This window comes from Tauraco erythrolophus, chromosome 25, assembly GCF_009769465.1.
Source record: "Tauraco erythrolophus isolate bTauEry1 chromosome 25, bTauEry1.pri, whole genome shotgun sequence".
In the NCBI taxonomy this organism is placed as follows: domain Eukaryota; kingdom Metazoa; phylum Chordata; class Aves; order Musophagiformes; family Musophagidae; genus Tauraco; species Tauraco erythrolophus.
Window position 1 is genome coordinate 1,143,507 of NC_141489.1, and position 15,574 is coordinate 1,159,080.

At 64.7% G+C, this 15,574-nt stretch overlaps 1 protein-coding gene across 1 annotated transcript; it reads right to left on the minus strand.

The window, feature by feature from the left end:
• WIPF2 (WAS/WASL interacting protein family member 2) lies at window positions 1–4,989 on the minus strand. Its single transcript, XM_086626635.1, is given in 9 exon segments — window positions 1–484; window positions 1,153–1,254; window positions 1,391–1,600; window positions 2,870–3,025; window positions 3,028–3,465; window positions 3,468–3,527; window positions 3,996–4,115; window positions 4,275–4,407; window positions 4,927–4,989. Coding segments are annotated over 9 exon segments (1,323 nt in total). The 3' UTR covers window positions 1–443.
• Window positions 4,990–15,574: the final 10,585 nt, after the last annotated feature.

Genomic DNA, 15,574 nt, shown 5'->3' on the forward strand with positions numbered 1-15,574 from the left:
CCGTCTCCTGCCCTACCCCAGCTCCTCTCCAAGCCCTCGCTCTGCCCTGGCCCCGGGGAATCAGGCACTGAGCCACCTCTGGTCCTGGCCACCGGCCGCACACGGCTCGGTGTCCGCCCCGAGTCCTCATGCCTGGCTCCGGCGCTGCGGCTGGATGCGTGGTCCTGGCCCGAACCAGGATCTGCGACGAGGGAGCGGAGGAAAGGACCCACCCGGGCTTGCCAAGGTCACCGAGTCCCGCGGGAGATGCATAGATGAGGGTGGGCTGGCAGAGAGCGCTGGGCTGGGGGGATCAGCTCGTCCTGGCGCAGCTGGGAGAACCAAAGATGCTGGGAGTTTCTCATGCAGGATCCCGGGGGGCAGGGAGTGGGGAGGGTCCGTCTGAGGAAGGGGAAGGAGATCCGTCTCTCTGCTCAGGAACAGTCCGCCCGTGCAGCCCGCTTTCACCTGGGGATGGGGGGCAGAGGGGGGGCCCCACGCGTAGCTGCAAGACAAGAAAGTCCGTTGAAACCAGAACCCGCATGGAGATGGCTGGCACAGTGTGCCCCACGCTGGACCGGAGGATCACCGCCCTGGTGCTCCGCAGAGCGGGATCCGGCACGTCCGCTTTCCCTCCTCCACGCTCCCGCGCCAGCTGCCCCCCCCCCAACTCCCCGCAGCGATCCGGAGCCTGGGATTTGCGACTCGCAGCAGCCGCTGCAGCACGCACGGAAAGCTCAGGGCTTTTCAAATCCACATTAAACATTCATTGCGCTAAAAATAAACGAGCATCCCATTCTCCCCGGAGTCTCCTCCGGGATCCGCAGGGCTGACGCGCAGCAGCGGCGCAGCAAGGGCACTTTGTGCTGCGCCGGCAGCGCCGGGTCCCAGCGCCGCCACTCAGGACCGCGGGACCTGGGATGCGGAGGGGCTCCTGCCCCCCTCATCCTCCTGCCCAACACCAGCTCCGGCTGTGGGGCTGGCTGCCGGGGTCCGTTTGTAACCGCTCCGGTGCCCAGGGCCCTCAGCACGGGCAGGAATGAGCCCTGTGGAGTTCCAGGTTCCGTGGGCAAAATGGGGTGGGAGGGATGGGACATGCCCCCTCGGGAAAGCAGGAGGGGAGCCGGGCCACGCCGGGCAGCGGGACACGTCCTCCTCCTCCTCCTCCCTTACCTCTGTTTGTTTTGCTGGGGTAGATTCTCTGGAAGTATTTATATTCTTCTGGGGCTGGGAAGTCTTCGACAGGATGAAAAGAGTATTTGGATTCAAAGTCATCTGCAGAGAAGGGGAAAACACGGGCAGGTGAGGGAGGGCGGCTCGGGATGGGCACAGCTAAAGCTGAAGGGCTCCAGCTCCCAGCCCCCCGGGAAAGCAGCAGCCCCCGCGGACGCCCGCCCGGGGCCCCACTCACCCAGGAACGCTCTGACCGTGGAGATGGAGTCCCGGTGCCCGTTCCGCACCGGCGGAGGCGGCGGCGGCGGCCCGGCCGGCGTCCTCGTGGGCGGCGGCGGTGGCTTCCCTCGGCTCGGGGGCTCGGCGGAGCCGTGCAGTCTGTAGGGGGGTGGCGGTGGGGGGGCGTCGCGCCCCCCGTTCCGCAGCATCGGCGGAGGGGGCGGTGGGGCTGCAAGGAGAGCTGGGTCAGCACCGGCGCGGCCCACCGCAGCCTGCCAAGGCGCGGCGTCCCCAGGGCAAACCCTCCCTCCGGCAGCGGGGCCAAGGACATCCTCCGAGGGAGCTTTCCAGGCCAGCTGCTGAGCCAGACCGCACCAGCGGCCAGCACGGCCGGCCCAGGGATGCTCCTGCGTGGGGAGATTTCCTGCTCGCTCCCAACATCTGCATTCCTCCTTGTCAGCTGCAGCGGAGGGGACCGGCCAAGCCCACTCCCACCCCCGGGGGGATGCTCCAGCAGCAAGGGTTTGAGGGCAGCAGCTCCACACGGAGCCAAGACGCTGCCTGTCGGCGCTGGGAAGCCGTGTCCGCACCGTCACCGAGGCAGCGGCGGGAGACACGGTCCTGCCGACTCACCTCTGGCTCCTGCCCAACCTCCCAGGGATGCAGTTCATGCTGGCCATGAGGCTAATTACAGCCAGACCGACAGCAGATCCCCAGCCGTAACTCAAGGAGGGATTCTGGCACGGCCAGAAGGACAGAGCGACTTGGCGAGCGACCAGGCGGGAGCTGCGGTCCGGACGCAGAACCCAGGAGCACGCAAGGGGGGCACCGTGGTGAAGCCATCACCGCTCCTGGCACCGCGGACATGGTCCCACCCAGCTCCGTGTGCATGGGGGGAGCACGGAGTTTTCCCTGAGCCACCCCTCCGAAGGGTGACGCACCAAAACCCCCGCACCAGCACCGACAGAGCCTGCACCGCCAGCTGTGCCCTGACCCACACAGCGCCAAAAACCCGCCCAGAGACGGGCAGCACGGCTCCCGGGGGCTGAGCGAGGGTGTCCGGCTGCACCCCCAGGGAAAGGCCTCAGCTTTTTGTCACCGGCCCAGTGACACTCAGAAAGCTCAGGGCAGCAGCTGCAGCACATGCAGCTCTAGCACCCCCGTGTTCTCACCTCCCTGCCCAGGACACACCGACCTCATGGGCAGGAGATGCCCAGACACAACCCACCGCCAACACCAGGCGCAAAAGGAGCTGGATAACCAGAGGACAGGACCAGGGATGTGTATTAAACACGGACAGTTCAGTGACCGGCCCTGGCTCAACCCCTATGCTGACTGCCATGCACAGGAGAAGCCTCGCTGCGCCCCAGTGCCAGCTCTTCCCCCAGCATCTCCTACCAGCCCCCAAACACACCATGGACAGGCAGCTGCAGCCTGACCCACCATGTCTGCCCCCGGGCACGAAGGAGCCGGGCCCTGCAGAGCAAACGGTTCTTACCTGCTCCACGGCTGGGGGGGTCTCTGGCCGGCGGAGGGGGGCGACTGCTCTGGAGAGACGGGGAGGCTGAAGCGGGTGGCGGCGGCGCCAGACCCCGCAAAGGGCCCGGCGTCTTCCTGTGCAAGGAGTTGTGTCTCTGCGGCAGCTCCGGGCAGACTCGTTGATGGGGCTGGAAGGGCCGTTGGGGACACCGGGGGGTTGCCGATAAGGGGGTGGTGGTGGGGCGAGAGACTGGCCCTGAGCCCCCGATCCTGTTCGGATACTGACTGGGGAGGGAGGGGGCTTGATGGGTGGTGGGGCAGGGGGTCCGTCCCTGCTCACGGGCAATCGCTGTCCCGGGGTGGGTGGCAGGGGCTTCTCCCGGTGTAGGACGAGACCTTGGCGCCATGTGCCGGAGGGGGGGCAGGAGGGTGCGGCGGCGCGGCGGCCCGGTGGGGGAGGCGGCGGAGCGGATGAGCTGTGCTTCATGCCGGTGCCGCCGGTGGCGTTGGGCCGGGAGAGGTCTGGCAGAGACGGCCTCTGCGTGCGCGGCAGCTCCGGCGGAGAGGCCCGGCTGTTGTCGGCATCATCTTGAGGCCGGCTGCTGCTGGCTGGCACGGGGGCCTGGGGGCGGCCGCTCTGGAGCCGGGGACGTGCAGGGTTTGCTTACTGGAGCCGTCTGCGGTGAAGGAAACCAGAGTGACCGGCCAGGCACGGTGCGGGCCGGGAGTCGGCGAGAGCGCCGTGCGGTGCGCCGTCCCCGCGCCTGCGCAGCGCAGGGGGCGCCTGCCCGCTCGGCCAAGGAGGGCCAGACCGCAGGGAACGCTGTCTGGCACCGGCGGGGAGCTGGCACGGCACTCAGCCGCACACGGCTCCTCTCTCACCACTGCTATTTGCTCTCTGGCTTGCTGGAGGGCAGCTTGCCACGGAAAACAGCAGAGAGAAAACGCCGAGCAACACGCGCGACTCCCGGGCCCTCCGAGGAGGTCTGTGCCGGAGGGAGCACAGCCTCATACGGGGTGTTGATTCGGGGTCCCTGCCTCTAACCAGCTGAACCCCCCCAGGCACACACGGCAAGATCCTCCTCCCTCCCCGCGAGGAGCTCCCCAGGGCACCCCCACGCCACCCGCAGTCAGACGGCCGTTACCTGAGCTGTCCTTCGCTCCCACGGGTCGGAGCTTGGGCACACCGCCTTGGAAGAGGCCGCCCTTCGGCTGGATGGCAGCTGAGCCAGAGCCGTAGCCGCCGCCACCGCCGCCCTTGGGCTCTGAAAGGAGGCAGAGAGGTCAAGCCTGGTATTATCAGCTCCTCCAACGAGGAGCCGCTGGAAACCAGATGGGTGAGAGCCCAGAAGCCATCCTGAAGGGCATGGCAAGACCCCGCATGGGGCTGAGCGTCTCCAGGGACATGCCAGGTGGGTACTCACTCTCCAGGACTGGCGCGCTCCGGTCATTGATTTGTGTCACTTTCTTTAGCTTGGTGCCCTTACAGATGTCCTGCAGGAGGGCGCCGCGGCCCCGCTGCTCCTCGCGGCTCAGCTTCGGTGGCTCTGTGTTCGCCTGCGGGCAAGCAGCAGCTCAGCAGCAGCTCGCCTGTGCGGGTGGGCACCCCGCCACAGAGCGGGCACGGCCAGCTCCACCTTCCCGCTTCTCCTCCGCTGAGCCCACAGGGACCCCCATCCCCTGCCAGCAAACAGCCTTCTCCAGGGGGCTCTGCCAGATGGAGTAAGGGGGCTGCCCCAGGAGGTCACGTTGCCATTCCGCAGGGCAAGGCTGGGACCCTGTCCTACCCAGACCCACGGTGCAGCTCAGTTACAGCCAGGCGCGAGACACCCCGCGCTCCCTCCCGAGCTGTCAGAGAGCAGAAGACACTAACGCATAGAAAATCCACTTGCAGTCCCTTCCATGTACACTCTGCTGCAAGGGAAACTGAGGCAGAGCCCATGGGTCACCTGAAGCTCTCACAGACAGGACTCGAGGAGGTCCAGAGACAACACAGGGGTCCCTGGCAAGAAGCACCAGGTGGAGACAGGCCACCTCCCCACCCTCCAGGCCAGCGGGCAGAGAGAAGACCCCTACCTGACTGAAAGTGGGAGGCGGTGGGGGGCCAGGCGGCGGCGGCGGGGGAGGAGGGATCGGCATCCTGGCCTGGCTCCCGGCAGCTCCGGCTGCTCAGTGCTGGGGGCAAGCCTGGTCACTCATGCCTGTGGGAAGGGAGAAAGTGGTCAGGGACTGCAGGGGAAAGCCAGCGAGCAGCCGCGGAGAAACACAGCCCTGGGCTAGTGTGCTAGTGCCCCGTGCCTGGAGCTCCGCAGGCTGGGGCCGCTCCTCTCCCAAAAGGGCTGCCTGGTTCTCCCAACAACCCAGAGCAGCAGGTCGCAGAGGTGGGAGCCAGCACGACCCCCCCGCCCTGGGGCAGGGCCTGCAGCTGAAACCCAGGACATTTTTCATGCCAGCGCCTTGCTCAGTACAGAAGACCCAGCCAAGCTAATCCCGGGCCATCAATCCAGCTCCTTCATCTGCAGCCGGAGGCTGCTCACGTGGAAGTGCGACAGGAGCCCGAAGCCTACAGCCCATCAGCAGGCACCGTGGCCGGCCCTGGCACTGTGGCCAGCTCTGGCACGCATTCCCAGCGGGCCCCTCCAGTCACGGACGTCGTTCAATCTGCCAGGCAGATCACGGAGCGGCGCTGTCCCGTGGCTGGAGCAAGGAGAGACCCTCCCGCCCCCGAACAGCCCTGACAGATACGGCGGATACTCCAAACCACTCGGATCCACGGCGACAGCCTCCCGGCACTCTGAAGGCTGGCTGCCCCCCGCTCTGTTTCCCCAACTCCAAAGCCCCCCTGAAGCTGCCCAAGCAGGCAGCGGAACACGCTCTCCCAACGCCGACCTGATTCATTTCGATCCGTCTCACCACAAGCCCAAAAGGACTCTGTCCCGCGCCGTGCCTTACCCGGAACGGCTCCCAGCCCACGGAGAGCTTCACTGGTGGGGCTCTGCAGAGTCCAGCAGCTCCGGTCGGTGCCGAAGACAGAGCACGGAGGAAGAGGGGACAGGAAGAGGAGCCTGAATCACCGGAGATCACAGGACAGGCCCCTGGCAGGCTCGTGCCTCTGACAGCGGCGCACAGGTAGGGCCGTCCCGGCAGCGGCGGCTCAGGGAATAGGAATGTGATGACTGGAGGCCTCGCTTGTCACCCCAGGAGTTTCGGGTGCTTGGGGCTGACTGAGAGGCAGGGGATGAACGTCCCTCTCCAGGCTGCAGATGCCTTTCCCTCAGGAAAACCTGTTCCTTAACCACTAAAAAGGACCACAATACCACCACCAGGTAGGAACAGGAGAGTTTCACACCTGAAGCTGCCAACTTCTGACCCCTGCCCTCCGGGGCATGCCACCAGAGAGGTCACAGGTACATCCACCACGACAGCGGAAGTTTCTTTACGACCCAGGCACGGAAACCCAGGTGCCCACAACCTTGGAAATGGTTTGTACGAGGCAATAAAATCCAGGTCCCTTCTGAGACTCACCTTCTGCTACATCAACTACAATTTGCTGATGCCACAGTCCACAGGAGCCAGAACAAGACCAGGACCATCCTCACAAGTCAGACATTCCCACTCCCTGTCGCGGCAGAGCTCTGAGAACAGGAAAAACGGTCCGGTAGCACCGCCGCGATGCCAGCGGCTCCCCTGCCCTGGAGCAAACCACCAGCTCTCTGTGGTTCAGGAAAATAAATAAATAAACTGCCTTTTAATTAAAAGCAGCTCTTCTACCGAGTGAGAAACTCCTCAACTAGACACCCTCGTTAGGAAGACGTTCCCCTCTCTGTCTTCTGGTGTTTCCTAATTCACTCAACATCTCGAGTTCTCTGGTGGCACCAGCCACACCTCTGCGGAGCCGGGGAGCGGCATGAGCCGGAACCCGCCGTGACTCAGTGGGTCTTTGTCCACCTCACTCCCGCCTCTCGGAAGCGCCCCGTCCCCTGCGGTGCCCCTTTGCTCTGGGCCGAGCTCGAGGCCTCGCACAGAAGAAGCAGTGCCCGGCCATTTCTCCTCCGGCCCCTTGTGCCACCAGTCCCACCGTGCCAGGACGCTCCGCAGACTGGAACAAAGCCCGGCAAACCCATTCGGCCTGTACCTTTCCCATCAAAGCAAGATCAGAGACGGCTCGTAACGTGCTCGTCTGGGACCTGCCGGCGCTGCCGGGACGTGTTGCAACAGGAGCGCTGTTCCCCCGTGCTCCTTCCCACCCCGCAGCGGGATGGCAGGGCCGGGACGGCGCGAGCTGCTGCCAGGGCCGAGCATCGTGTCGGGGGGATGGTGGCACGGCACGGCCGGCAGGAGGGGACAGGCAGGAGAGCCCTGGCTGTGTTTGAACACCAGCAGCTGGAGGTAATTAGCAGAGATACAGCTGAGAAACGTGCCAGGTAACGAGACTCCCGACTTGCTCTCATGTGTCACAGGCCTGAGCCAGCACAGGAGCGGTGCCAGCGCTGCGGGCTGTCACCTCCGCTCCCGACCCATGGGAACAGAAACACCCACAGCACCTCCCATTACGTTCCTGCTCCGGCTGGTTACTCACGGGGCGACACTTCCCACCCCACTCCGCACCTCGACGGCCCTGTGGGTCACAGCACACCCTTCGGATGCTGCCATGACGCAGACACACCACCTCGCCATATGCAGACGGACGGACAGAAAACGAGGCAGTGCCACGTCTGCAAGGGAATCACGCTGCCCGGGTCCCCCCGCCCGCCCTGCTGCCCCCCACGTACGGGCTGTGTCAGGCGGAGCAGCCAGGGACAACCCCACAGCGACGCTACCTCCTGCAGGCACAGCAGGGAGCAGAGGGGTATTTCTACAAAGAAAACCATGAGTCATTATCTCCCTGTATCTAACGTGCCCTTAAAACTCGTGCTGTACCGAAACCCGCGTTCGGATAAACGCTCTGACCTAGAAGAGTGAGAGAGGAGGGGGGAGAAGAGTTTAGGCTAAAGCAGCTTGAGGATAAACTGGAGCTGAATTCCCGAGAAACAGGTCATTTCGTTTCAGCACACGGCCCCGTTCGGGTTGTGGATTAACAGCAAAGGTCACTTTGAAAAACCAAAATCAAGCGGCACCCAAGTCAGCACGTGGCGGCTGCTGATTATTTCGTACCACCAGAAAAGCTGAGACCTCTGGGTGGGAGCACCACGTCGGCCTTTAAAGCAAAGCCTGGATCTCTAATGTTCGTGAAGACAGGCCCAGCTGATAAAGATTAAGGAGACACAGGCTAAATCCTCCAAGAAAAAAAAAAGGAGGGTTCTCCCAGTGCTGCTTGCCACCCCTCAATGCCTGGCGCACGCCTTACGGAAACCATGCCCTTTGAAACAATGCCGCTCCGCCAGCCGACTTCTCTGCCTTCCTTCTCCTTTGTTCTCCGTTTCCAGGGATCCTTTCGGCAAGCCAGACCCGAGCCTGTGAGAGCTCCATATGCCGCGGCGGCAGCTCGCCGCGCTTGCAGGGAAAGTGGTTTGTTAGACCTGAATCGGGGCGGCGAGCGAGAGACGCCCGCTCGATGGGAGCGCGGAGGGGAGCTCGCCTTCCGTCGAGCCAGGAGGGGCAGGTCTGCACGTCGGCTTTCCTCTTAAAATCAAATCCCAAAATCCAAGAAAGCTGTGAGGAAAGCGGGAGGAAGGCGAGGTGTGAAAAGCCATCACTCTGGAGCAGAGCGAGCTCAAGGAAATCGAGCTGACCCTGCAGAGAGCGGCTTCTCGGCGGCCACGCTGGACCCCACCATCGCCAGGGCAGTCCGGCAGCGTTCCGGATCAGTGCTCCTCTGCCAACCCCGGGTTCAAAACACTACCAAACCCCAGGAAGGTGACACTCAGCAGCCCCCTCTCTCCCATAAAACAGCTGGATTAGCCCATCTGGCCTGGGCAGGGCTGCATGCCGTGTTTTTTCCGGCGTTTCTCAAGTTTGAAGGGAAACGCAACGCCGCCTCCAGCCGCGCAGCCCTGGGGTCTGCTCGGCCCCCGAGGGGCTCTGCTCTTCCAGCAGGACGGGCAGCAGTGACCTTCAGCCGCCGTAAGCGCGTTTCCTCGCCTTTCCGGGGGATTTGGGCGCCGCGGCGGATTTGTGTTTCACGGCTGCCGCATTTGCAAACCCGAGCTGAAGCGCCTCGTCCTCGGGGAGGCAGCGGCTTTGAACTGCAGATCAAGAGGAATTTCCAGCCCTCTGATGTCGGCTGCAGAATGCGGCTGCACCGGTTTGGGGACGACTTCCAAGGCTGGACCTCTCAAAACCCTCCCGCCCCCGCCTTGCGGGGCACCTTTATCTTCCACCTCTTCCCATCCAAACCCTCAGTCCCCCGTCACCCTGAGCACAGCCCTTCCAAATTCAGGCCCTGCCCGCCGAAGCCTGGCATTTCTGCCCGTTCCTGAGGAGCGCGGGCTTCAGCAGCACTGGGGATGCGACATGAATAATTTATCCTGAAAGACAGCCGTCGCAGGATTTAAGGTCATTGGGGCTTTCAAAAATCGTACCAGCACGCTTTCGGAGAGCGCGCTGCCATCGCCATTTGGAGCGTCTCGGAGAGCGGGTGCAGCTCTGCGTGCAGACAGACAGACACACGCCGCCCCGCGGGACCCAGACGCTCACTCTGAATTATTAACAACCCACGGTCACCGACAATGCGTTTTTCACAAAACCCTGAACACAAAAGTTTCTGACGCCTCGGGGCCGAATTCCGCAGCCCTCGGTGAAGCCGAGGCTTCCCCAGAGGACCCCAGAGCCAGGCTGTCCTTTAGCAGCTTCCCACCGAGCTCAGCTCAGCACACTTGGCAGAGGAAACCTTTAATCAGGAGCAAGGAATCGTGCCCCGACCTCAGGCTGCAGCAAAGGGAAGAGCAGGAAAAGCCCGTCCCAGGACGGCTCACGGACTTCCCTGCCTCTCCCCGTCCCATGTGCCAGGCGAGGAGGGAAAGGAAGCCGGAGAGGGAGAGGTGGCACACGAGGGGACCAGGCAGGAACCGCTCTGAACCACCGCTCTCTCCGACGGACATCTCCAATTGTTCCAGTGGGAGGAAGCGGGGGGAGACGCAGTGACCCCCAGCTGGGAATAACGCGCTGCACAGCCCATGCCTCGCAGAGAACAACACGCCGCTGAATGGGAAGCGGCTCCTGAGCTGAGGTGTCCGTGTTGGGATAGAAATCCCCTTTCACCCACTGCCGATGACACGCTGTGCCCTTCACCGCGGGCTCCAGCACTACCTGAGCCAGAGCAAACGCCGCCCGCACGCTGGAGCCCACGGAGCCAGCAGCTCCTCGTGGCTACTGAGCCGTGTCCAAGGCTCTGTACGGCGCGCCCGGCATAACATCAGCCTTTGGTCTCCCCCGGGCCGCGGCTGACACGCTGCCGGCGATGAGCAACGAACGCCGAACGAACCGGCGGCTCTTCCGACCGTCCCTCAAAACCGACGGCGCAAGGGCATCTGTGGAACAGCGCCAGGCGCTGCACGGCGCAGAGCTTACGGCACCGACGGCCCTGCACCGGAGCAGGCGACCCGGCTCCGGCTCCAGCCTGCCACCGTGAGTCGATGCCGTCAGCTGCCGCAGCATCCGCGTCCCGACGCAGGGACAGCAAAGGTGAAACTCTGCCAAAAAAAGCACGTTAATGGGAGGGGGCCCTCGCCGACGGCCATGCTTTCTAGACCAACCCCCTGTGCCAAGCTTTCCTCCCAGACTCACCCCGATATCCAAGCAGCTGGCAACCAGCTGAGCCACCCTCTGGGCAGAAGCGATGCCAGGCGAGTGCTGAAGGTCTGACATTCCTTGGTCTTCCTCCTCTGCCCTCCGGGAGCCGTGGCCCTGCCGCGGTGTGTGGGCTCGGCAGGCAGCGTCTCCGCGAGAGGTCACAGGCCAGGAGAGCAAACAGGCTGCGCCCGTGGTTTAGGAGAAAAGCCAGCTTCTGCCCAGCCCCCAAGGCCGCCCCCCCCAGAGAGTTCAGCTACAACCGTGAAAAAAAATAAATCTGGTGAAAACTCATGAGAGGCCTGCTGCATGAGAAGGACCGTGCCTTGGAAACACCGCAGAGCCAGCTCCGGTTTAAACCCCTGTGCCAGCCTCCGCCTGCGCTCAAACACTCGGGACCCCGCGGAGCCCCCGCAGCGGCCGCCCTCCTGCTCCGCCTGCAGCCCTTCAGCCCCCCGGCTCTGCCAGGCAGCACCCGGGGCTGGGCTGGTCCCCCCTGCCCTGGCTGGCAGCCTCCAGGACAGCCCTCCATGCCCGCCGCTGCGCGCTCCCACCTCCTGCCAGGCATCCGTGACGATCCCTCCCTCCTCCTCTGCCGACGGGGCTTTCGGGGAGGCTGAGGACAGAGACCTCCAGCTCCAGTCCCTTTGGCCACCCTTCTCTGCAGGCCAGGGGTGCTGGGGCTCTGCCTGCTCGCCAGCCTCCCTCCGTGCCCGCTCTGTTGCAAGAGCTGCGGGGAGCAGCCCTGAAGGCGAGGAGCTAGAGCCGGGCTGGAGCGTGGCGTCTCCTGCTGCTCCGCGAAACCCGGCCAAGTATTCTCAGGGTTTTCCGAGGCAAAGGCCAAGCGGAGATGCGCCGATTCGCAACCCAGAACGCACGGGGCGAGTAACGGAGGCAGAGGGCAAGTCGCTGGGCACCACCAGGAGGTGCCTGCTGCAAGGGCACATGCCTCGCCGCGGAACGAAGCCACCCTGAGCCATCCCGAAGCACAACGGCCTCGCGGAAGGGGAGCAGCCACTCGGAAAACCACCGCTGACTGCTTCTAAAAAATGTAGTTGGCTGAAGAAATGCATCTCTCCTCTAACCAGGTTTGTGCTCAGTCATTAGGGGAGAATTCACGAGCTACAACGGAATATCCAGCACTTGAGCATTATTATGGGATGCACAAACACACTTGGTATTTGCGCAAAAGCCTAAAGCTACAGAAACCTCACAAACGGGGCTGACCCACGCCGTGGGATCGATGGGACAGCTCACGGCAAGCGGAGCCCTCGCGAGGGCACGAGGCCGAAGGCTTGGCCTCACCCTCACCAGCCTTCGCTGCAACAGCCACAGCTGCGGGAGGTGTAAGAGCGCGAAGGAAGCGCCCGGGTCGAGGCCAAGGGGAAACTGAGCCAAGCCCCGTCAGAGCGACTCTCCGCGCGGTCGGATCCACGCTCGGCTGCTTTTCAGGTCGGTAGGTGCCAAGAACACGCTGCAAATTTACAGCCAGCGCAGAGGGAGAGGAGGGCTGGCTTCCAGACGTGACCCAGTGATGGGGTGTGGCAGAGACCTGATGCCAGCGTCGGACAGTCCTTGCGGACACAACCTCATCAAGCCCAGCTCCCAGCAAAGCCACGAGCACCCCTGCACCACCAAACCGGACGCCAGCCCAGGCGAGGGAAGATTTAAGCTCCACGCCTGCAGTAGGAAACCCCACTGGCCCCACAGGGAAGGTGCCAGCTGCTTTGGCAAAAGCAGGGACAAGTCCTGGGCACAAGCGAGCGCAGCGTGCGTCGCTGCCGGACCGCCACGGTGGCAGGTCAGACCCAGCAAGTACATTCCAGTGCAGCAGCACCGAATCCCAGCACGCAGTGTCCCAGGGCGCAGGGCCCGGCACGACACCCACGTCTGCCCACGGCCCAGACTGCCCGGGGGCCACGCTGCCAGGGAGCTCTGCTGAGCGGCATACACAGCTCACCTCACCTGCTCCCGCTGGAAAGGGGAAAGCGAAGCTCCCTGAAAACTTTCGCCACCCGCCCGGCAGCTTCTCCCCATTCCCCGCGAGCATCTCTCTGGAGCTGCCTCTGCCCTGGGGCTGCCAGGAGAGCCTGTGCCCAGGGCACCAGGCTGCTGCTGCTCTGGCTGGTGCAGCCAGTCCTGCCGAGCAGCAAGAACTTCTACGGTTCTGGTACTGCATGTGGGAGACACCGGAGGAAGGAAGGGGAACGCAGAGAGGCGCTCGAGCCCCAGCTCCACTGCCCCTGTGCTGCAAGAGACCCCCGAGCAGGGGGGTCAGTGACGAAGAAGCTGGCTCGGCTCCGGAAAAGGCCATTTAATTCCTGAACCAACCTGGTCACCCCGGAGCGAGGAGCAAGCCCTGGGAGCTGCGCTCGTTCCAGAGCCGCCCTGGCAAAGCCAGCAGGAGAAACCCAACACGCTCGGCCCCGCGTTCGGAGGGCACCTTCCTCCCCGCTCCCTCCTCCCACTTTGCTTCCCAGCAGAAAGCTACTTCCCTGGCAGAGCCGCTCTGCCTTCCTTCCAAGCGGCCAGATGTAATAAGTAGGTCAGACGAGGACCAGAGCGCCTCGACAACAGCCCTGCTGAGCAAGGCGGGAAGCGAGCCCTGACCTGGAACGTGCCCTGGCACCTTGGTGCTGGTGGAAGAGGGGCTGGCATGCCTCACCTCGGCGGTGACACATTCAGCAGGAGCAAAAAAACCCAACAGCAGCAGAATGGCACGCTGCACAGCACTTTCAGTGCCAGCTGGCCTGCCACGGTGCGGAACCGCAGACCTACTTTGGTGGCAGACACTAACTCAAACCGACCCAGCTCACTGGGAGAGGAGGCAGAGGGGTGGGCAGTGGTGGTAAAGGCGGCACCAGTCAGCCGCGCTCCCCTCCGTGCCACTCTCAGCCCCGGGCACAACACACGTTCTAGATGGCACTGGCTTGGCACGCCATGACCGACAGTTCTCGTTTGTTCACGGCGGGGCGAAGCCAAGCCCTCCCTCGCCCCCACGGCACAAAGAGGGGTCTGTGCTGCCGGCCCCGGAGCAGCCATGGGAAAACAGGCTCTGCCTCTGCATTCCGGCTGTGAGCGGGAGAGCCGCCGTGCCGCTGCCCGGCAGCCCCCACCGGCGGGGCGCACGGCCGCCGTCACGCAAGGTGCAGAGAGGGGGTGTCTCCCCGGGGGGCTCGGCCGACACGGCAATGCCGAAACACCTCGGGGACACAACACGCTCAGTCAGCCGAGGCGGGCAGGAGTGGAGGCAGGCAGCCGAGCTGCGGAAAGCAGAGGATGTGCCTGCCAGGTAGCTTTGCCCTGGATGGCACGTCCGAGCCGGAGCCAGGCGGATTCACACCTCATCTGCAAACTGAGCCGACTCCTTCGGCAGCGGAGACGGGAGTCAGGTCGGATTAGATCCCCTCTGGCAGCCGTCAGCGGGGCAGCGACACGCCACACCAGGGATCAGGGCGGACACCCACCCGCAGCCAAGTCTGCCAAAGGTGAAACGAGGCCAGTTTCAGACGGCGGCGCCTCTCCAAGGGCTCCTGCTCAGCCCAGAGCACAAGCTGTGCTTCCCTGCAAGGACTTCCATGCAAAACCTCTGCCTCCACCTGGCCCGAGGACACGGCCGCACCGGCTCCTCACTGCCAACTTCCCACTCACCCACGTTCTGGGATTGGGAAACCCGGAGCAGGGCAATCACGAGGTGCTCAGTGCCCCACATCCGCTCGTCAGCTGAGGGTCAGGAGACAGCCGGCATCTCCTCCTGCTGCATCCCACCCCACAGGCACCGGGAATGCTGCCCCAAGGTGTCGGGGGAGACACAGCTCAAGCCCCTACCGTGCTCACTGCAGGGGCACAGCTGGTGCAGAGGCATGGTCAACAGCAACAGAGACTGGAGGTGAACCCCAAAAAGTCTGTCTCTGACCAGAGTGTGGAGAATGAGCTGTTCTGGAGCACGCTGTGCTGTGCCAGGCTCTAGCATGCATTGCCCGATCCCACCCTGGCCGCTGCCTCCGCAGCTCCGGGCTCAATGTGGCTTCTCCGTGACAGGGCGAACAGCAAAACAAGCAGCGCTTCGACGGGAGCAGAGCCCTGGCGAGGGACAGCTCAGTGTCCAGGCACACCCGTGCCAGGCTTATCCCCGAGCGGCACACGTACCCACAGCCCGAACCCATCGGCATCTCCTCCCGTATCACGGCTGAGGGCATCGGGGCACACAGAGACCCTGTGAACGGAGAGCCAAGGTGGGCACGGGCCGCTCGCCCAAGGGCAGGCAGGAGCCACGTCGATTCTGCTGAGTCTTCACGGGGGGAAAGGCTGCGGCTGCTCGTACCACGGCGCCGCAGCTCCCTCCGTCCCGCAGGAGACGCGTGGAAAATCCGTTCTCTTACGGCCGGGACTCCGGCGGGTCCGGAGCACAAACACGCCGCGGGAATTCGCTCCTCGGGGCGCGGGCAGGGCCTGGCAGGGGGCGGGCACGGCGGGCGGGCGCTGCCCGTGCCGGGAGCGCGCAGCCGCGGCGGTGTTTACCCGCAGCAGGGGGCAGAGCTCAGCCTCCGCCGTGGCACCGAGCCGCCCCGCGCTCCGGTGTTTGCTCGGGCCGCCGGGGCCGGGCCCGGACCGGAACGCTGTCTCGGTACCCCCGGGCCGGGGGAGCGCCGCCCCCCCGGGACAGCACAACCGACCCCCCCGGCAGCTGCCCGCAGACAGACACGGAGCCCCCCGCTCCCCCGGGGAAGCGCCGCTGGAGGGGGCAACGGGACGAACGTGACGGGCACCTTCCCGTGGCACGGGGAGAAGTTCTCCCGCGTCCCGCAGAACCAGTGCCCCCTGCCCGCACCCCCAGCACGGCCGTTCCCAGTTGCACCAGTGCCGTGCCGCCCCCCCCCCCCACCCCGCCCCGGGAAACCCCCCACCACCCTCCCGCGTCCCGCGGCCGTCCCGTCCCACCGCGCCCCTGCGGACCCACCGCGACCCCTCTCGCCCTCCCGCACCCCGCGAGAGC